Source organism: Polistes fuscatus, unplaced genomic scaffold, assembly GCF_010416935.1.
Source record: "Polistes fuscatus isolate 324 unplaced genomic scaffold, CU_Pfus_HIC Scaffold12, whole genome shotgun sequence".
NCBI classification, from domain to species: domain Eukaryota; kingdom Metazoa; phylum Arthropoda; class Insecta; order Hymenoptera; family Vespidae; genus Polistes; species Polistes fuscatus.
Genome location: NW_025113020.1, coordinates 1,724,902 through 1,746,575, shown reverse-complemented (window position 1 = coordinate 1,746,575; position 21,674 = coordinate 1,724,902). Strand labels below are relative to the sequence as shown.

The 21,674-nt window shown below is 30.2% G+C and overlaps 4 protein-coding genes across 8 annotated transcripts; all 4 read right to left on the bottom strand.

Annotated features, from left to right (window-relative positions):
- Positions 1-6,883: 6,883 nt before the first annotated feature.
- On the bottom strand, positions 6,884-9,578 carry LOC122526664 (pescadillo homolog). 2 transcript variants are annotated; one of them, XM_043650182.1, is made up of 9 exons: positions 9,517-9,578; positions 9,385-9,432; positions 9,017-9,250; positions 8,439-8,946; positions 8,207-8,346; positions 7,875-8,134; positions 7,560-7,747; positions 7,289-7,491; positions 6,884-7,205 (listed from the first exon to the last, which is right to left on the bottom strand). In XM_043650182.1, exons 2-9 carry the CDS (start codon positions 9,406-9,408, stop codon positions 6,942-6,944), a joined length of 1,821 nt encoding a protein of 606 aa, XP_043506117.1. In that variant the 5' UTR covers positions 9,409-9,432; positions 9,517-9,578; the 3' UTR covers positions 6,884-6,941. The 2 variants fall into 2 exon arrangements, with proteins under 2 accessions (XP_043506117.1, XP_043506118.1); XM_043650183.1 differs by having other exon boundaries at positions 7,289-7,485; positions 9,385-9,561.
- A 1,145-nt stretch (positions 9,579-10,723) lies between these two features.
- On the bottom strand, positions 10,724-13,414 carry LOC122526669 (pescadillo homolog). 2 transcript variants are annotated; one of them, XM_043650192.1, is made up of 9 exons: positions 13,354-13,414; positions 13,222-13,269; positions 12,854-13,087; positions 12,276-12,783; positions 12,044-12,183; positions 11,712-11,971; positions 11,397-11,584; positions 11,129-11,328; positions 10,724-11,045 (listed from the first exon to the last, which is right to left on the bottom strand). In XM_043650192.1, the coding sequence occupies exons 2-9, from the start codon at positions 13,243-13,245 to the stop codon at positions 10,782-10,784; spliced, it is 1,818 nt and encodes a 605-aa protein (XP_043506127.1). In that variant the 5' UTR covers positions 13,246-13,269; positions 13,354-13,414; the 3' UTR covers positions 10,724-10,781. The 2 variants fall into 2 exon arrangements, with proteins under 2 accessions (XP_043506127.1, XP_043506128.1); XM_043650193.1 differs by having other exon boundaries at positions 11,129-11,322; positions 13,222-13,397.
- A 1,141-nt stretch (positions 13,415-14,555) lies between these two features.
- On the bottom strand, positions 14,556-17,246 carry LOC122526668 (pescadillo homolog). Of its 2 annotated transcripts, XM_043650190.1 has the most exons (9): positions 17,186-17,246; positions 17,054-17,101; positions 16,686-16,919; positions 16,108-16,615; positions 15,876-16,015; positions 15,544-15,803; positions 15,229-15,416; positions 14,961-15,160; positions 14,556-14,877 (listed from the first exon to the last, which is right to left on the bottom strand). In XM_043650190.1, the coding sequence occupies exons 2-9, from the start codon at positions 17,075-17,077 to the stop codon at positions 14,614-14,616; spliced, it is 1,818 nt and encodes a 605-aa protein (XP_043506125.1). In that variant the 5' UTR covers positions 17,078-17,101; positions 17,186-17,246; the 3' UTR covers positions 14,556-14,613. The 2 variants fall into 2 exon arrangements, with proteins under 2 accessions (XP_043506125.1, XP_043506126.1); XM_043650191.1 differs by having other exon boundaries at positions 14,961-15,154; positions 17,054-17,229.
- A 1,141-nt stretch (positions 17,247-18,387) lies between these two features.
- Positions 18,388-21,079, bottom strand: LOC122526667 (pescadillo homolog). 2 transcript variants are annotated; one of them, XM_043650188.1, is made up of 9 exons: positions 21,018-21,079; positions 20,886-20,933; positions 20,518-20,751; positions 19,940-20,447; positions 19,708-19,847; positions 19,376-19,635; positions 19,061-19,248; positions 18,793-18,992; positions 18,388-18,709 (listed from the first exon to the last, which is right to left on the bottom strand). In XM_043650188.1, the coding sequence occupies exons 2-9, from the start codon at positions 20,907-20,909 to the stop codon at positions 18,446-18,448; spliced, it is 1,818 nt and encodes a 605-aa protein (XP_043506123.1). In that variant the 5' UTR covers positions 20,910-20,933; positions 21,018-21,079; the 3' UTR covers positions 18,388-18,445. The 2 variants fall into 2 exon arrangements, with proteins under 2 accessions (XP_043506123.1, XP_043506124.1); XM_043650189.1 differs by having other exon boundaries at positions 18,793-18,986; positions 20,886-21,062.
- Between the last annotated feature and the right edge of the window lie 595 nt (positions 21,080-21,674).

Below are 21,674 nucleotides of genomic sequence, written 5' to 3'. Positions count from 1 at the left end.
CTCGTGCCGCTAGTTAGTGTTCGATCCTTTATGTGGGAATTATTTTTTAATAATTTTTTTCTATCTGTTTTCAATTTTTTTTTAATATTTCAAAATTTTTAAATATATACAGGAAAGAGAAAATTATTTATTACAAAAAAATTAAAAATACTAAATTTATTACCATCTTGCGCAAATAATAAAAGAAAATTGATTACTTGAATTACTTTAATTATTAGTTAACATTTTATTTTTTAAAAGGTATATAAAAATAGATAAATTTTCAATATATATTAACAAATATAACAATCGTATATATTCTAATCATTAACAATTTCATGTATAATTTTTTTATATCCATGAGTTTTAACATTTCTTGTACATTTATTAATATTTATTGAACGCTAATTCCAGAGTGATAGTTATCGTAAAAGCATTCAATAGTCCATTATCAATTGTCATCAAAATTTTTTCATAAAATGATTCGATATGCATGGTACGCTTCGAAATTATTAAAACCAAATGAAAGATAAATATTTTTAAACGTTAATCTTGTTTGATTTCCAACAGATCTTTTAAAATAAATCATTGTTTGTGTAAAAAGTCATCTTTTATTAATTGCGCGAGATGTGAAAAAATTTATTGTTTCTAATTTTTTTGTAATAAATAATTTTCTCTTTCTTCTTTATAATAAAAAATTAAGAAACATGAAAAAAAATTTGAAAAGAGATAGAAAAAAATTATTAAAAAAAACTTCCTCCATGAAGGAACTCTAATTAGCGGCACGAGAAGCAAGAACTGACGCTATCGCGCCAATTGATAGACGGTTAAAATTAAGATAATTATCTTAATTTTATAAACATATATAAACAAAAATTAAAACTTTAAAACGTTTTTTCTCCAAATTAGCTGGGCATTTTGAAAAAACCCTTTACCACAAAAACACCCTAAAAGTATACTACTAATATACCAAAGCTCTTTAAAATCCGTGGGTATCCCAGAGCAATGTCCCCTTGGAAACACAGTTACTTGTCTTTTAGCGCAGTTGAACAGTATTAATTAATTAAAATATATAATATAAAAATAAATAAAATATATATATATATGTAATAATAAAATTCATTTTATTTTTATTTTATTAAAAAGCCGTGTTCATGGATGTGGACAAGGTATGCAACATATGCGATGAAGCATGGAGTCTGCTACGTCGAGTCGTGACCGTTGGAGAAAAGGGTCTGAGGACATTAATTGAAAAGCAAAGAATTCGGCGATAAAATGGGAGGTTTGGAGCATCGTACCCCTGTTCTCGTGCATGACTCGTGCCGAAATGGTACACAAGCGACAATTAAAAGTTAGCCGCAAGAGCAGCAAAACTGAAAGCTTCATCGACATCTTCTGCTGAAACACCTAGTACGTCAGCGAATCTTTCTAAATCGGAAAATGAATTCAATTTCCGTGACTTGTGCTTAATATGCGCACGTCCATGGATCAAAAACACAAGCCAGGCTCCGTGATACAGAACGACTTTATGAAGGAAAGGTTACTCAATATAGCTAAACAGCGAAACGATGAAATGGGCATCACTATGCAAAATCGATTAAAAGATGTCAATTCTGTAGTTGCTGTAGGCGCTCGATATCACAGAAAATGTTACTTGCTGTTTGCGAAAATACCAACCTACTCGCCGAAACGTAATTTAAGATTAGAAGAAATAGAGTCTGATTTTCAATACATTGCGGAATACATACAAAATTCGCAAAAAGGAAAATTCACAGCGAATGAATTACTGTATCTTCAGGGCAGCAGATGTTTTACAAGAGATGTTTTATTTCGAAAATTGACGGAATTTTTCGGAGAAGATATCTACATCTTGCGGCATCAAGGCCGTGAAACTATGATCTTTTATAAATGCTTCAGTACAGCCAAGTTATGTGGAGACTGGTATCGTGATCCGGATTCCCTCACTTTCAAACAGCGAGAAGCAATTGTAAACGTTGCAGCACAGATCGTCCGAAAAGATATCGAGAATCACGATTACGAGAAAATTCTTATCAGCCAGCTGGAAAATTTCTCAATTCAGTTCAACGAGACATTCCTCCACTTCTTCGTGTACTTATTGATCAATTGTTGTATCCAATTCACGGGAAAATGTCGACGACGATAAGACCGATATTTCGTGCAACGAAGTGCAGTAGCCCATTCTATTTAGCTCTCATCCGACGTTCCGGTTTCACATCGCATCTACAGTGGCACTCGGAATTTACATTTACGCAAATGCGGATCAAAGGTGATGATCGATATCCTTAATAAATTAGGCTTCTGCGTGTCATATTATCAATTGCAACAGTACGAGGCATCGATCATCATGGATCCACCGAAATTCGTATTTGAAGACGATGTTTGTGTGCAACATGTCTTTGACAATACCGATCACAACGTTGAAACTTTAGATGGCTGTAATACGTATCACTGCTTAGGTGGAATAGCTATCTACACGCCGGAGAAAAAATAAGCTATGAAGGTCGGACGAAAAAATTGAAAGGTGCCTCAAAAGTATCATCTACGACGATAGCGTCACAGAGCATAGTGCAAACCATACCATGGACAGGCAATTCGGACGGATTGGAAAATATTAAATACGATGACACAACAAAACTCTTTTCCATAGATTCGCCTGTATTGCCAGCCGTATACTCGGCATATCTATGGGCAAAGCACTGCAACATAGAAAATGTACCGAGTTGGAGAGGTTTTATGGAGGTTTTAACGGCGAATAACACTTATGATGTTTCTAAAGTTGTTTGTCTGCCTTTCATAAATCGTCCTCCTTCCAATATGAGCACTATTAACACAGCTTTACACACCGCTCTAGTTGAGGCTCGTCGAATTAATCAGAAAACGTGTTTCGTAACATTCGACCAACCATTGTACTATAAAGCTCGTGCGATTGTTGCAGCATCACAGGATACGCTGAAAGACGTTGTGGTTCGCTTGGGTGGGTTCCACTTGCTTATGTCCTACTTAGGCTCAATCGGTCACATTATGAATGGCAGCGGACTTGAAGACATCTGGGCAATAATATACACTCGAGCAGCAGTGAAGAAGGTGTTGATGGGGCATGCTTTGCTCGTGCGATGCGTGCTCATATCTTGACATTTACCGCTTTGGGAGTAATGATGATCCGAGAAATCGAAGGTGAAATACGTAAACAATACGACAAAGACATTAAAGCTTTTTTCCAAAGATGGGATTCAGAACCTCCGACTATCGGCGATTGTCAAGCGAAAACTTCGATTACTTCGATGACTATGGACTTGATTGCACAATTGGCTATTTTAAAAAATCGAGGACCTACGGCACAACTATGGGTGCAATACTTTGAGTGCGTCGTAATTGCGTTGCAGTTTATGGAGGCCGAACGCTCAGGCAACTGGCAATTACACCTTCAAAGTATTCGTAAAATGTTACCTATTTTTCATGCTGCAGGCAAATTCAACTACGCTGAAGGTGTTCAAATATATCTTCAAGATATGGTCAACATAAAGCAGACAATGACCGATGACGAATACCGAAAATTCACAACGGAGGGCAATTTTACGGTGAGAAGGTCTGACAAAGCTTGGTGCGGTATGTGGACGGACATGACGATTGAGCAAACTTTAAACAGGTTCTTCGGTACAGATCTGAAACATGGGAGAGGTGTTACACCTAGTGTCAACGCAAGATTCTTATCAGTGATGCCATCGTTGTTCTCAATTATTGAGTGCTTGGAAGACTTTTGTGGCATTGCATCATTAACAAGCGAACAACACGCCGATCTCGCCAACCATCGAATAAAACGAGATGATGACGAAATTAAGAAGTTCATATCTTGGTTTGAGAAACGCCGTCCTTTTGAACCTCGAACTACATTGTGTTCCTTGTCAACGGGGATTGCCGGTGTGGTTACTACAGATTGTCATCTAGCATTCGAGAAAGGGAAAAAAAGTATGGAATCCATGGTGGGAAAGAGTGTTGCTGAAGTATCATTATCTTCGGTAACAAGCAAAGTGAAAAATCTGACGGCAGCACGAATGCAGACTCACGATAACAATGATACGAGTACGGTCGACCCTGTTTTACTCTTTCAACGTGTTTCGCATATATTTCACAGTGACGAGGTACAAACACGTAAAGCATTAGAGTACGAACTTTCACCGTATCCCTTATCTTTATTCGATGAGTTTGGTCTTATGAGGAAGACATCGAAGTCCGAACTGAACAAACTATTTAAGCCGTACGTTTTACAATTACAAACTTCGATCCGAAACATAACCTTTGTCATTGATGGCGGATTCCTTCTGCACAATATCAGCTGGCCGAATGGAGCATCGTTTCAAGAAATTTGTGAATTGTACCATTGGCACATCATCAACAAATACGGAGAAAATTCTTTGGTCGTCTTTGATGGATACACCGACGAGTATACTGGAATAAAGTCGTACGAGAGATACCGGCGACGTGAAGAAAATATGGCACCGGATATCGAGTTCAACGAAAGCACATTCCTTACTTTGAGCCAAAAAAAATTTTTGTCGAATGTGAAAAACAAAATGAAACTGGTGCAGATGCTTGTGGTATATTTACGTGCACATGGTTTCAACGTGAAACTCGCTCAAGAAAATGTGGACGCGCTTATAACAAGGACAGCGATAGAGCTAAGGCAAAATACGGGCCGCGAAGTGGCAGTTGTCAGCAATGACACCGACCTGCTGATTTTATTGATAGGTTTATCAAATTCCAATCCTCTGTTTTTTTACAAGATTATGCCAGGTGGTAAAATAAATACTTTGTATTATACAGAGGACCACGCACATCTGAAGTCGTATATTTTATTTGCCCACGCATTCGCAGGATGTGACACGACGAGTGCCATGTACGGCAAAGAAAAGAAGAACGTCATCTCCATTCTGCAAAAGAATGACAATCTGCAGAATGCTGTAAAAATATTCTACAACGCTACTAGTACAGTAGAGAGTCTGTGTGAATGTGCAGAACAAATAATTGCACATTTATACAACTTCAAAAATCCGAATCAGTCGCTCAGTGATGCTCGATACGAAAAATTTGCATCGCTGCCCACGGACACCACCGTGGAAATTCGATTGGCGACTTTACCTCCAACGCAACCCGTCCTGCGAGAACACGTGAAACGCACATTTTATCAGGTGCAATCGTGGTTGGGGAACAAATTGGATGCACGGGATTGGGGCTGGAAGCAAACCACCACGATGATGATTCCTATCATGAATAGTAAAGATTCAGCGCCTGACAATTTGTTAAGAATGGTAAGTTCTCAAAAAAATTTGAATAGACTAAATAATTGAATGGAGAAACAAGTCAAGTTAGTTATTTTTTGAAAATTAAAAATTTTATAATTTTGTAAAATGTTAACCATCTAACGTTTCTCTTTTAAATTGAACACCAACGTTACCTTTGTTATACTTGATTCGAAGAAGAAAACAAAAATTAGTACGATATTTGGAAATTTGCAAAAATTTGCACGACTCAATGATTTTTTAAAAAATTCACGAATTTTTAAAGTCTTAATGTTGTAATGAATTTGTAAGGTCTAATGTTTCGCGAATTCGGAACGAATTATATTAAAAAGCATATACGCATTCTTTGTGCACGCAAATTCTTAATCATTTTCTCTACATGTCTATGTTTCAGGTACAATGTTCGTGTCCGGGAAACAGCAAAGCTTTACGCTGCAGTTGCCGAAAAACTGGGCTACTTTGCACTCAACTGTGCAAATACTGTGGGGGACAATCCTGCTCCAACTTTTCCACTAGCACAGTCGAGAATTCTGCTGAAATTCGAGTAGAAGAAAGAGACGAGGATGTCGAAGATATGGCAAGAAATGAATTCTTCGATATTGCCGCAGAAATAGACGACCCCCCCAGGGCTTATAATTACGAGGTGTTTCACGAAAATGAGCAAGATATCGATATAAATATAGAATATCCTTTTGAATTGTTGTAGATAAATATATAGAATTAGTGTTTCATAAAGAGTCCGTCTCATATTATTTTCGTTATATTCGTTGTCGATTCGCCCTTAAATCAAATTTTCGGAATGATAAGTGAATTAAAGAAGTTTTGCCCTTTTTGACTGGCCTATAAAAGAAAAACAATATTTCATTTTAACAGAATTATTATTATTTAATCGAAAGTAAAAATAATGAATTATTTTGTGTCTCGCCATAAAATTAATTAGTATAATTAAATGATATAAATGTTAGGTTTCACAAAAATTTAGTTGTATATCAAATTAAATACATACTCTTTTTAAGACGAAATTTAAAATTTAAATATTTTTCCTATTAAATTATGTATTTTATAAAATTTTAAATTACTGACTTTTTGTCTCGTAAAAATTTATTAGTTTATCAAATTGAATACATATTTGAAAAAGAAGAATTTTATATCTACATATAAAATTAATTCAAGATATACAGGAAAGGATATTCTAAAAACGTGGAATTTATTTTTTGTGTAGACATAATTATAATTCATTTTTATTATGTTATAAGAAAATAGTAATGCATTCTGATTCATTTTCGAAGTCTTAAGAATTGTACGAAATAAATTGAGATATTATCAAGTGGTGCGTTAGCGTAAGTAGTAACGTCTTCGCTTCTCGCGCTGGGTATTTAACGTTCGATTCTTTGTGGGGGAATTATTTTTTTATAAGTATATAAAAATAACATATATACATATACATAATATACATCTTACATTAGTTTGTATAAGAATTAGGAAATAACATATATACATATATACATATATACATCTTACATTAGTTTGTATAAGAATTAGAAAAATCATAAAAACTATCTTTTGTCTTTTTTTACAATTCTTTCTTCTTTTTTATCGCAATTAAAATTATAATTATTTCGTCTCTCTCTTCGGTTTTTCTACTTATTCAATAAGATTGCGCTTTCGCAATTTACGAGCTTCCTTATGTTTTTCTTTCTCAGCATTGTCGTGAATTCGCCTCTTTTTTCGCAGTAACCAGATTTCTTTAGCTCTCTCTTTACGACCTTCCATCATGCTCTTGTACAAATTACGATGTTTCTTCTTAATCATTTTTTCTCTCAACCGATATTCCTGTTTATTTTGACGTTCCTTTTCGTAAGGATCTTCCTTCCTTATTTCACCGGCCTTCACCTGCATCGCTTTTTTCTAAAATTTATAAAATACATTATAAGCAATAAGAAAAGGAAAAATAATTCATATTTGAATATATAAAACAGTTGCTTAATCACCTTTCGCATTCGTTCGCGTTTCTTTTCTTTTTCTTTTTCTTCATCTGATACCTCAATTTCATCCTTATCATCATCTTCCTCTTCGTTATCTTCTTCATCATCATCTTCTTCTTCTTCTTCTTCTTCGCTACCTTCTTCCATGTCTGCTGTTTCATTTTCCTGTTTATCTTCTTCATTCTCAGAAGATAATTCTTCATCTTCAACTGCATATTATTGAATTAAATTATTAATATTGAAAGATATTGTATCAATTTAAAATTATATTATTTACCATCTCTGAGTTTATATTCAGGATTCATCAATGCGCGTTCCTCTGGTGGAATGTATGTTTGATCTAATCGACTCTCATTAAATGGAGACAAATGTGGTGGAAGAACAGCACCCATTAAATACTTCTGTATAGGCAACAATTCTCTTGCATTCACTGAATCGAACACCCATTGTGGTTGTACGTAATTTCTATATTATTTAACGAATTATATAAGTAAAATAAAGAAAATATTCACACAGCAATAATTAGACAGAAAACAAAAGTACAATGAGAAATATATTTATAATTATATATCTTTAAAAATAAATTAACTACCTAGATAAGAATTGTTTGTCCATATTAGGTCTGTCCACAATCTGATGTGTGATTGTTTCGTCATTTTCATTAAAAGTAGCACCAACGAACATTAGCTTATCCCAAGAAACTTCTCCGCCAAAGCAACGTAAAACAAAAACTAATGGTTCTCTCGGTACTTCTCTGTTCAAAAAGAACTTCAAACCTTTAAATAACGTCTTTAATTTTTTTATTTTATCAGCTTCTAATTTAGCTGCTTCCAATTGTTGAGCATCAACATCCTAGACAAATAATTACTAACGTTTATTCATATTTTCGAAGATGCATATTATTCAATAATTATATTCTTTTACCTTAGAAAATTGATCTATTTCTATTTCTTCATCATCTATGCTTTGTATGGTAGGATCTAATGCCTTAAGTGGTACATTCAATGCACTTATTCTTTCCGATACAAACGCTTCCTCATCTACAAGATTCTTTTCGCATTGGCCTAAAAATGTATTACTTATTAAAATATCATTCATTACCTCTTTTCTTTTCGCTTAATAAAATATAGAAAGAAAATGAATAAAATCATCTTACCAGTATTATTAAATTGTGGAGGATAAAACAAATTAAGAGAATGATAAAGTCTATAATTAACAAATCCAAGCATTACGACATAAAATTCCACAAATATGGACATAACTTTGAAATCAACTTCTCTTTTCTCTTGCGGTTCAAAAGAGAAATGATGTGGTACGATCCAATTTATTATTTGGCCTTTGATTTCCGCTTGATAGTAATAACCTTTTATGGATATAAAAACTTTTCTTAAGGCTTTAGCCGCTATGACGAAATGTAAAAATTCAATAGTTAATCTTCTGCACAGAGCTGATTGATCGCGTGGTATATGAGCTAATGATGGGAATGTACTGAACAAGAAACATAAAGTTAAACAATCATCTAAATCTCTCAAAGCGTCTACAAATGTCGGATAGCGTTCTTTGACGATATGATCCAATTTCAAAGTTGGATGATTACTTAAATATCTTTTCATTTCAGCAAAATCTCTAAGTGCCCTTGCCCTTCCAACTTTTCTATTGAATACCTAGGAAGAAATTAGACATACATAGATAATGTTTCAAAACAAAATATTAGAGTGATAGATATTAACTCACTTTGTAATCCCTTAATTTCCATATTATCGGTTCGTGCATTAAGAATTGAATATCCTTTTTATGATACAAGGTTTTTATTCCAGCTTCACCTTTTTGTGCTCTTTTACGATTACGAGGCTCCCTTGGATAAATTCCTTTCAATATACATAGTTTGCGAAATTCATTTAAAGAAAGTTGCAATTTTTTCAATGCAGATTTTCTGGTCATAAACTGTGCTCCTTCTCCTGATTGATACTGTAAAATACGCAAAATACATGTTATTTAAATTATTTAAAACTATATATGTTATATTATTTTGTTAAGAAGATAACATTATAACCTAAAATATTTTTAATGTTAATTACATAAATGTACAAATTAATTCTTACTTTCTTCTTCCCTATCACAACCATTTTGTTTGTTGCGTTTTTCTTTCACTATATGTTAACGAATATATTAGTATAATTACAACAATATTAATCATATATACTAAAAACACACGTGGGCTAACAAGTACATACTGTAATGTAGATATCCTAGCGACAGATTAAAAAAGCTGTTTTTAAGCTTCTTGAAAGCAACACTATGAGGCACTGCAATCAAATCATATGTTAAAACATGTTTTTTTGATGGCTATAATTTATGCTAAAAAATTAATAATAAAATTATAAATATATTTTTATATATATTATTGACAATAAATGAAAAAATATGGAGCAAACAGGTAATTTACTTTATAAGATATTAAAACAGGCAAAATAATGTGTAACATATGATTTTATGGCATACGATTCTACATATGATATTTACAATTTATTTAATAGAAATTAATTTATATTCACATATTGTTTTTTAGAAATTTGTGAATATTTTAATGGTATTATTAAGTATGAGAATCGACGATTGTTGAGCGTTCTGATATTTCTCTTTTTATATTTTTTCTTTCGGTAGCAAGAATTTTACGTCTTGGCCATCGAGCGTCGAGCGTTTTGTATATCTATATATATCGGCGTATAAGCGCGGCATTTTTAAATCGAATCTTGATGCTTATAGCACGCCGTTTCTTTATTTAGTGTCAAAAATAATGAACCATGACTAACAAAAAAATAATTCATTTTAACAGAAACTATTATTATTTAGTTGAGAGTAAAAATAATGAATTAATTTTGTGTCTCGCAATAAAATTAATTAGAATAATTAATTGATATAAATTCTTTGCCTCACAAAAATTTATTTGTATATCAAATTGAATACGTATTCTCTTTAAGACGAAATTTAAAATTTAAATATTTTTCCTATTAAATTATGTATTTTATAAAATTTTAAATTACTGACTTTTTGTCTCGTAAAAATTTATTAGTTTATCAAATTGAATACATATTTGAAAAAGAAGAATTTTATATCTACATATAAAATTGATTCAAGATATACAGGAAAGGATATTCTAAAAACGTGGAATTTATTTTTTGTGTAGACATAATTTTAATTCATTTTTATTATGTTATAAGAAAATAGTAATGCATTCTGATTCATCTTCGAATTATTTTTTTTTATAAGTATATAAAAATAACATATATACATATATACATAATATACATCTTACATTAGTTTGTATAAGAATTAGGAAATAACATATATACATATATACATATATACATCTTACATTAGTTTGTATAAGAATTAGGAAAATCATAAAAACTATCTTTTGTCTTTTTTTTCAATTCTTTCTTCTTTTTTATCGCAATTAAAATTATAATTATTTCGTCTCTCTCTTCGGTTTTTCTACTTATTCAATAAGATTGCGCTTTCGCAATTTACGAGCTTCCTTATGTTTTTCTTTCTCAGCATTGTCGTGAATTCGCCTCTTTTTTCGCAGTAACCAGATTTCTTTAGCTCTCTCTTTACGACCTTCCATCATGCTCTTGTACAAATTACGATGTTTCTTCTTAATCATTTTTTCTCTCAACCGATATTCCTGTTTATTTTGACGTTCCTTTTCGTAAGGATCTTCCTTCCTTATTTCACCGGCCTTCACCTGCATCGCTTTTTTCTAAAATTTATAAAATACATTATAAGCAATAAGAAAAGGAAAAATAATTCATATTTGAATATATAAAACAGTTGCTTAATCACCTTTCGCATTCGTTCGCGTTTCTTTTCTTTTTCTTTTTCTTCATCTGATACCTCAATTTCATCCTTATCATCATCTTCCTCTTCGTTATCTTCTTCATCATCTTCTTCTTCTTCTTCTTCTTCGCTACCTTCTTCCATGTCTGCTGTTTCATTTTCCTGTTTATCTTCTTCATTCTCAGAAGATAATTCTTCATCTTCAACTGCACATTATTGAATTAAATTATTAATATTGAAAGATATTGTATCAATTTAAAATTATATTATTTACCATCTCTGAGTTTATATTCAGGATTCATCAATGCGCGTTCCTCTGGTGGAATGTATGTTTGATCTAATCGACTCTCATTAAATGGAGACAAATGTGGTGGAAGAACAGCACCCATTAAATACTTCTGTATAGGCAACAATTCTCTTGCATTCACTGAATCGAACACCCATTGTGGTTGTACGTAATTTCTATATTATTTAACGAATTATATAAGTAAAATAAAGAAAATATTCACACAGCAATAATTAGACAGAAAACAAAAGTACAATGAGAAATATATTTATAATTATATATCTTTAAAAATAAATTAACTACCTAGATAAGAATTGTTTGTCCATATTAGGTCTGTCCACAATCTGATGTGTGATTGTTTCGTCATTTTCATTAAAAGTAGCACCAACGAACATTAGCTTATCCCAAGAAACTTCTCCGCCAAAGCAACGTAAAACAAAAACTAATGGTTCTCTCGGTACTTCTCTGTTCAAAAAGAACTTCAAACCTTTAAATAACGTCTTTAATTTTTTTATTTTATCAGCTTCTAATTTAGCTGCTTCCAATTGTTGAGCATCAACATCCTAGACAAATAATTACTAACGTTTATTCATATTTTCGAAGATGCATATTATTCAATAATTATATTCTTTTACCTTAGAAAATTGATCTATTTCTATTTCTTCATCATCTATGCTTTGTATGGTAGGATCTAATGCCTTAAGTGGTACATTCAATGCACTTATTCTTTCCGATACAAACGCTTCCTCATCTACAAGATTCTTTTCGCATTGGCCTAAAAATGTATTACTTATTAAAATATCATTCATTACCTCTTTTCTTTTCGCTTAATAAAATATAGAAAGAAAATGAATAAAATCATCTTACCAGTATTATTAAATTGTGGAGGATAAAACAAATTAAGAGAATGATAAAGTCTATAATTAACAAATCCAAGCATTACGACATAAAATTCCACAAATATGGACATAACTTTGAAATCAACTTCTCTTTTCTCTTGCGGTTCAAAAGAGAAATGATGTGGTACGATCCAATTTATTATTTGGCCTTTGATTTCCGCTTGATAGTAATAACCTTTTATGGATATAAAAACTTTTCTTAAGGCTTTAGCCGCTATGACGAAATGTAAAAATTCAATAGTTAATCTTCTGCACAGAGCTGATTGATCGCGTGGTATATGAGCTAATGATGGGAATGTACTGAACAAGAAACATAAAGTTAAACAATCATCTAAATCTCTCAAAGCGTCTACAAATGTCGGATAGCGTTCTTTGACGATATGATCCAATTTCAAAGTTGGATGATTACTTAAATATCTTTTCATTTCAGCAAAATCTCTAAGTGCCCTTGCCCTTCCAACTTTTCTATTGAATACCTAGGAAGAAATTAGACATACATAGATAATGTTTCAAAACAAAATATTAGAGTGATAGATATTAACTCACTTTGTAATCCCTTAATTTCCATATTATCGGTTCGTGCATTAAGAATTGAATATCCTTTTTATGATACAAGGTTTTTATTCCAGCTTCACCTTTTTGTGCTCTTTTACGATTACGAGGCTCCCTTGGATAAATTCCTTTCAATATACATAGTTTGCGAAATTCATTTAAAGAAAGTTGCAATTTTTTCAATGCAGATTTTCTGGTCATAAACTGTGCTCCTTCTCCTGATTGATACTGTAAAATACGCAAAATACATGTTATTTAAATTATTTAAAACTATATATGTTATATTATTTTGTTAAGAAGATAACATTATAACCTAAAATATTTTTAATGTTAATTACATAAATGTACAAATTAATTCTTACTTTCTTCTTCCCTATCACAACCATTTTGTTTGTTGCGTTTTTCTTTCACTATATGTTAACGAATATATTAGTGTAATTACAACAATATTAATCATATATACTAAAAACACACGTGGGCTAACAAGTACATACTGTAATGTAGATATCCTAGCGACAGATTAAAAAAGCTGTTTTTAAGCTTCTTGAAAGCAACACTATGAGGCACTGCAATCAAATCATATGTTAAAACATGTTTTTTTGATGGCTATAATTTATGCTAAAAAATTAATAATAAAATTATAAATATATTTTTATATATTATTGACAATAAATGAAAAAATATGGAGCAAACAGGTAATTTACTTTATAAGATATTAAAACAGGCAAAATAATGTGTAACATATGATTTTATGGCATACGATTCTACATATGATATTTACAATTTATTTAATAGAAATTAATTTATATTCACATATTGTTTTTTTAGAAATTTGTGAATATTTTAATGGTATTATTAAGTATGAGAATCGATTGTTGAGCGTTCTGATATTTCTCTTTTTATATTTTTTCTTTCGGTAGCAAGAATTTTACGTCTTGGCCATCGAGCGTCGAGCGTTTTGTATATCTATATATATCGGCGTATAAGCGCGGCATTTTTAAATCGAATCTTGATGCTTATAGCACGCCGTTTCTTTATTTAGTGTCAAAAATAATGAACCATGACTAAAAAAAAAATAATTCATTTTAACAGAAACTATTATTATTTAGTTGAGAGTAAAAATAATGAATTAATTTTGTGTCTCGCAATAAAATTAATTAGAATAATTAATTGATATAAATTCTTTGCCTCACAAAAATTTATTTGTATATCAAATTGAATACGTATTCTCTTTAAGACGAAATTTAAAATTTAAATATTTTTCCTATTAAATTATGTATTTTATAAAATTTTAAATTACTGACTTTTTGTCTCGTAAAAATTTATTAGTTTATCAAATTGAATACATATTTGAAAAAGAAGAATTTTATATCTACATATAAAATTAATTCAAGATATACAGGAAAGGATATTCTAAAAACGTGGAATTTATTTTTTGTGTAGACATAATTTTAATTCATTTTTATTATGTTATAAGAAAATAGTAATGCATTCTGATTCATCTTCGAATTATTTTTTTTATAAGTATATAAAAATAACATATATACATATATACATAATATACATCTTACATTAGTTTGTATAAGAATTAGGAAATAACATATATACATATATACATATATACATCTTACATTAGTTTGTATAAGAATTAGGAAAATCATAAAAACTATCTTTTGTCTTTTTTTTCAATTCTTTCTTCTTTTTTATCGCAATTAAAATTATAATTATTTCGTCTCTCTCTTCGGTTTTTCTACTTATTCAATAAGATTGCGCTTTCGCAATTTACGAGCTTCCTTATGTTTTTCTTTCTCAGCATTGTCGTGAATTCGCCTCTTTTTTCGCAGTAACCAGATTTCTTTAGCTCTCTCTTTACGACCTTCCATCATGCTCTTGTACAAATTACGATGTTTCTTCTTAATCATTTTTTCTCTCAACCGATATTCCTGTTTATTTTGACGTTCCTTTTCGTAAGGATCTTCCTTCCTTATTTCACCGGCCTTCACCTGCATCGCTTTTTTCTAAAATTTATAAAATACATTATAAGCAATAAGAAAAGGAAAAATAATTCATATTTGAATATATAAAACAGTTGCTTAATCACCTTTCGCATTCGTTCGCGTTTCTTTTCTTTTTCTTTTTCTTCATCTGATACCTCAATTTCATCCTTATCATCATCTTCCTCTTCGTTATCTTCTTCATCATCTTCTTCTTCTTCTTCTTCTTCGCTACCTTCTTCCATGTCTGCTGTTTCATTTTCCTGTTTATCTTCTTCATTCTCAGAAGATAATTCTTCATCTTCAACTGCACATTATTGAATTAAATTATTAATATTGAAAGATATTGTATCAATTTAAAATTATATTATTTACCATCTCTGAGTTTATATTCAGGATTCATCAATGCGCGTTCCTCTGGTGGAATGTATGTTTGATCTAATCGACTCTCATTAAATGGAGACAAATGTGGTGGAAGAACAGCACCCATTAAATACTTCTGTATAGGCAACAATTCTCTTGCATTCACTGAATCGAACACCCATTGTGGTTGTACGTAATTTCTATATTATTTAACGAATTATATAAGTAAAATAAAGAAAATATTCACACAGCAATAATTAGACAGAAAACAAAAGTACAATGAGAAATATATTTATAATTATATATCTTTAAAAATAAATTAACTACCTAGATAAGAATTGTTTGTCCATATTAGGTCTGTCCACAATCTGATGTGTGATTGTTTCGTCATTTTCATTAAAAGTAGCACCAACGAACATTAGCTTATCCCAAGAAACTTCTCCGCCAAAGCAACGTAAAACAAAAACTAATGGTTCTCTCGGTACTTCTCTGTTCAAAAAGAACTTCAAACCTTTAAATAACGTCTTTAATTTTTTTATTTTATCAGCTTCTAATTTAGCTGCTTCCAATTGTTGAGCATCAACATCCTAGACAAATAATTACTAACGTTTATTCATATTTTCGAAGATGCATATTATTCAATAATTATATTCTTTTACCTTAGAAAATTGATCTATTTCTATTTCTTCATCATCTATGCTTTGTATGGTAGGATCTAATGCCTTAAGTGGTACATTCAATGCACTTATTCTTTCCGATACAAACGCTTCCTCATCTACAAGATTCTTTTCGCATTGGCCTAAAAATGTATTACTTATTAAAATATCATTCATTACCTCTTTTCTTTTCGCTTAATAAAATATAGAAAGAAAATGAATAAAATCATCTTACCAGTATTATTAAATTGTGGAGGATAAAACAAATTAAGAGAATGATAAAGTCTATAATTAACAAATCCAAGCATTACGACATAAAATTCCACAAATATGGACATAACTTTGAAATCAACTTCTCTTTTCTCTTGCGGTTCAAAAGAGAAATGATGTGGTACGATCCAATTTATTATTTGGCCTTTGATTTCCGCTTGATAGTAATAACCTTTTATGGATATAAAAACTTTTCTTAAGGCTTTAGCCGCTATGACGAAATGTAAAAATTCAATAGTTAATCTTCTGCACAGAGCTGATTGATCGCGTGGTATATGAGCTAATGATGGGAATGTACTGAACAAGAAACATAAAGTTAAACAATCATCTAAATCTCTCAAAGCGTCTACAAATGTCGGATAGCGTTCTTTGACGATATGATCCAATTTCAAAGTTGGATGATTACTTAAATATCTTTTCATTTCAGCAAAATCTCTAAGTGCCCTTGCCCTTCCAACTTTTCTATTGAATACCTAGGAAGAAATTAGACATACATAGATAATGTTTCAAAACAAAATATTAGAGTGATAGATATTAACTCACTTTGTAATCCCTTAATTTCCATATTATCGGTTCGTGCATTAAGAATTGAATATCCTTTTTATGATACAAGGTTTTTATTCCAGCTTCACCTTTTTGTGCTCTTTTACGATTACGAGGCTCCCTTGGATAAATTCCTTTCAATATACATAGTTTGCGAAATTCATTTAAAGAAAGTTGCAATTTTTTCAATGCAGATTTTCTGGTCATAAACTGTGCTCCTTCTCCTGATTGATACTGTAAAATACGCAAAATACATGTTATTTAAATTATTTAAAACTATATATGTTATATTATTTTGTTAAGAAGATAACATTATAACCTAAAATATTTTTAATGTTAATTACATAAATGTACAAATTAATTCTTACTTTCTTCTTCCCTATCACAACCATTTTGTTTGTTGCGTTTTTCTTTCACTATATGTTAACGAATATATTAGTGTAATTACAACAATATTAATCATATATACTAAAAACACACGTGGGCTAACAAGTACATACTGTAATGTAGATATCCTAGCGACAGATTAAAAAAGCTGTTTTTAAGCTTCTTGAAAGCAACACTATGAGGCACTGCAATCAAATCATATGTTAAAACATGTTTTTTTGATGGCTATAATTTATGCTAAAAAATTAATAATAAAATTATAAATATATTTTTATATATTATTGACAATAAATGAAAAAATATGGAGCAAACAGGTAATTTACTTTATAAGATATTAAAACAGGCAAAATAATGTGTAACATATGATTTTATGGCATACGATTCTACATATGATATTTACAATTTATTTAATAGAAATTAATTTATATTCACATATTGTTTTTTTAGAAATTTGTGAATATTTTAATGGTATTATTAAGTATGAGAATCGATTGTTGAGCGTTCTGATATTTCTCTTTTTATATTTTTTCTTTCGGTAGCAAGAATTTTACGTCTTGGCCATCGAGCGTCGAGCGTTTTGTATATCTATATATATCGGCGTATAAGCGCGGCATTTTTAAATCGAATCTTGATGCTTATAGCACGCCGTTTCTTTATTTAGTGTCAAAAATAATGAACCATGACTAAAAAAAAAATAATTCATTTTAACAGAAACTATTATTATTTAGTTGAGAGTAAAAATAATGAATTAATTTTGTGTCTCGCAATAAAATTAATTAGAATAATTAATTGATATAAATTCTTTGCCTCACAAAAATTTATTTGTATATCAAATTGAATACGTATTCTCTTTAAGACGAAATTTAAAATTTAAATATTTTTCCTATTAAATTATGTATTTTATAAAATTTTAAATTACTGACTTTTTGTCTCGTAAAAATTTATTAGTTTATCAAATTGAATACATATTTGAAAAAGAAGAATTTTATATCTACATATAAAATTAATTCAAGATATACAGGAAAGGATATTCTAAAAACGTGGAATTTATTTTTTGTGTAGACATAATTTTAATTCATTTTTATTATGTTATAAGAAAATAGTAATGCATTCTGATTCATCTTCGAATTATTTTTTTTATAAGTATATAAAAATAACATATATACATATATACATAATATACATCTTACATTAGTTTGTATAAGAATTAGGAAATAACATATATACATATATACATATATACATCTTACATTAGTTTGTATAAGAATTAGGAAAATCATAAAAACTATCTTTTGTCTTTTTTTTCAATTCTTTCTTCTTTTTTATCGCAATTAAAATTATAATTATTTCGTCTCTCTCTTCGGTTTTTCTACTTATTCAATAAGATTGCGCTTTCGCAATTTACGAGCTTCCTTATGTTTTTCTTTCTCAGCATTGTCGTGAATTCGCCTCTTTTTTCGCAGTAACCAGATTTCTTTAGCTCTCTCTTTACGACCTTCCATCATGCTCTTGTACAAATTACGATGTTTCTTCTTAATCATTTTTTCTCTCAACCGATATTCCTGTTTATTTTGACGTTCCTTTTCGTAAGGATCTTCCTTCCTTATTTCACCGGCCTTCACCTGCATCGCTTTTTTCTAAAATTTATAAAATACATTATAAGCAATAAGAAAAGGAAAAATAATTCATATTTGAATATATAAAACAGTTGCTTAATCACCTTTCGCATTCGTTCGCGTTTCTTTTCTTTTTCTTTTTCTTCATCTGATACCTCAATTTCATCCTTATCATCATCTTCCTCTTCGTTATCTTCTTCATCATCTTCTTCTTCTTCTTCTTCTTCGCTACCTTCTTCCATGTCTGCTGTTTCATTTTCCTGTTTATCTTCTTCATTCTCAGAAGATAATTCTTCATCTTCAACTGCACATTATTGAATTAAATTATTAATATTGAAAGATATTGTATCAATTTAAAATTATATTATTTACCATCTCTGAGTTTATATTCAGGATTCATCAATGCGCGTTCCTCTGGTGGAATGTATGTTTGATCTAATCGACTCTCATTAAATGGAGACAAATGTGGTGGAAGAACAGCACCCATTAAATACTTCTGTATAGGCAACAATTCTCTTGCATTCACTGAATCGAACACCCATTGTGGTTGTACGTAATTTCTATATTATTTAACGAATTATATAAGTAAAATAAAGAAAATATTCACACAGCAATAATTAGACAGAAAACAAAAGTACAATGAGAAATATATTTATAATTATATATCTTTAAAAATAAATTAACTACCTAGATAAGAATTGTTTGTCCATATTAGGTCTGTCCACAATCTGATGTGTGATTGTTTCGTCATTTTCATTAAAAGTAGCACCAACGAACATTAGCTTATCCCAAGAAACTTCTCCGCCAAAGCAACGTAAAACAAAAACTAATGGTTCTCTCGGTACTTCTCTGTTCAAAAAGAACTTCAAACCTTTAAATAACGTCTTTAATTTTTTTATTTTATCAGCTTCTAATTTAGCTGCTTCCAATTGTTGAGCATCAACATCCTAGACAAATAATTACTAACGTTTATTCATATTTTCGAAGATGCATATTATTCAATAATTATATTCTTTTACCTTAGAAAATTGATCTATTTCTATTTCTTCATCATCTATGCTTTGTATGGTAGGATCTAATGCCTTAAGTGGTACATTCAATGCACTTATTCTTTCCGATACAAACGCTTCCTCATCTACAAGATTCTTTTCGCATTGGCCTAAAAATGTATTACTTATTAAAATATCATTCATTACCTCTTTTCTTTTCGCTTAATAAAATATAGAAAGAAAATGAATAAAATCATCTTACCAGTATTATTAAATTGTGGAGGATAAAACAAATTAAGAGAATGATAAAGTCTATAATTAACAAATCCAAGCATTACGACATAAAATTCCACAAATATGGACATAACTTTGAAATCAACTTCTCTTTTCTCTTGCGGTTCAAAAGAGAAATGATGTGGTACGATCCAATTTATTATTTGGCCTTTGATTTCCGCTTGATAGTAATAACCTTTTATGGATATAAAAACTTTTCTTAAGGCTTTAGCCGCTATGACGAAATGTAAAAATTCAATAGTTAATCTTCTGCACAGAGCTGATTGATCGCGTGGTATATGAGCTAATGATGGGAATGTACTGAACAAGAAACATAAAGTTAAACAATCATCTAAATCTCTCAAAGCGTCTACAAATGTCGGATAGCGTTCTTTGACGATATGATCCAATTTCAAAGTTGGATGATTACTTAAATATCTTTTCATTTCAGCAAAATCTCTAAGTGCCCTTGCCCTTCCAACTTTTCTATTGAATACCTAGGAAGAAATTAGACATACATAGATAATGTTTCAAAACAAAATATTAGAGTGATAGATATTAACTCACTTTGTAATCCCTTAATTTCCATATTATCGGTTCGTGCATTAAGAATTGAATATCCTTTTTATGATACAAGGTTTTTATTCCAGCTTCACCTTTTTGTGCTCTTTTACGATTACGAGGCTCCCTTGGATAAATTCCTTTCAATATACATAGTTTGCGAAATTCATTTAAAGAAAGTTGCAATTTTTTCAATGCAGATTTTCTGGTCATAAACTGTGCTCCTTCTCCTGATTGATACTGTAAAATACGCAAAATACATGTTATTTAAATTATTTAAAACTATATATGTTATATTATTTTGTTAAGAAGATAACATTATAACCTAAAATATTTTTAATGTTAATTACATAAATGTACAAATTAATTCTTACTTTCTTCTTCCCTATCACAACCATTTTGTTTGTTGCGTTTTTCTTTCACTATATGTTAACGAATATATTAGTATAATTACAACAATATTAATCATATATACTAAAAACACACGTGGGCTAACAAGTACATACTGTAATGTAGATATCCTAGCGACAGATTAAAAAAGCTGTTTTTAAGCTTCTTGAAAGCAACACTATGAGGCACTGCAATCAAATCATATGTTAAAACATGTTTTTTTGATGGCTATAATTTATGCTAAAAAATTAATAATAAAATTATAAATATATTTTTATATATATTATTGACAATAAATGAAAAAATATGGAGCAAACAGGTAATTTACTTTATAAGATATTAAAACAGGCAAAATAATGTGTAACATATGATTTTATGGCATACGATTCTACATATGATATTTACAATTTATTTAATAGAAATTAATTTATATTCACATATTGTTTTTTAGAAATTTGTGAATATTTTAATGGTATTATTAAGTATGAGAATCGACGATTGTTGAGCGTTCTGATATTTCTCTTTTTATATTTTTTCTTTCGGTAGCAAGAATTTTACGTCTTGGCCATCGAGCGTCGAGCGTTTTGTATATCTATATATATCGGCGTATAAGCGCGGCATTTTTAAATCGAATCTTGATGCTTATAGCACGCCGTTTCTTTATTTAGTGTCAAAAATAATGAACCATGACTAACAAAAAAATAATTCATTTTAACAGAAACTATTATTATTTAGTTGAGAGTAAAAATAATGAATTAATTTTGTGTCTCGCA

Bases quoted from the DNA above. Each gene is read 5' to 3' on its own strand.
- LOC122526669 (XM_043650192.1), bottom strand. From the start codon at position 13,245: ATGGTTGTGATAGGGAAGAAGAAA. The intron at 12,784-12,853 runs GTGAGTTAATAT...ATTTCTTCCTAG, and splicing joins GGAAATTAAGGGATTACAAA to GTATTCAATAGAAAAGTTGG. The intron at 11,585-11,711 runs GTAGTTAATTTA...TAAATAATATAG, and splicing joins GACAAACAATTCTTATCTAG to AAATTACGTACAACCACAAT.
- LOC122526664 (XM_043650182.1), bottom strand. From the start codon at position 9,408: ATGGTTGTGATAGGGAAGAAGAAA. The intron at 7,748-7,874 runs GTAGTTAATTTA...TAAATAATATAG, and splicing joins GACAAACAATTCTTATCTAG to AAATTACGTACAACCACAAT. The intron at 7,206-7,288 runs GTGATTAAGCAA...TATAAATTTTAG, and splicing joins AACGCGAACGAATGCGAAAG to AAAAAAGCGATGCAGGTGAA.
- LOC122526667 (XM_043650188.1), bottom strand. From the start codon at position 20,909: ATGGTTGTGATAGGGAAGAAGAAA. The intron at 20,448-20,517 runs GTGAGTTAATAT...ATTTCTTCCTAG, and splicing joins GGAAATTAAGGGATTACAAA to GTATTCAATAGAAAAGTTGG. The intron at 19,848-19,939 runs GTAAGATGATTT...ATACATTTTTAG, and splicing joins TCCACAATTTAATAATACTG to GCCAATGCGAAAAGAATCTT.
- LOC122526668 (XM_043650190.1), bottom strand. From the start codon at position 17,077: ATGGTTGTGATAGGGAAGAAGAAA. The intron at 16,920-17,053 runs GTAAGAATTAAT...CGTATTTTACAG, and splicing joins TTGTGATAGGGAAGAAGAAA to TATCAATCAGGAGAAGGAGC. The intron at 14,878-14,960 runs GTGATTAAGCAA...TATAAATTTTAG, and splicing joins AACGCGAACGAATGCGAAAG to AAAAAAGCGATGCAGGTGAA.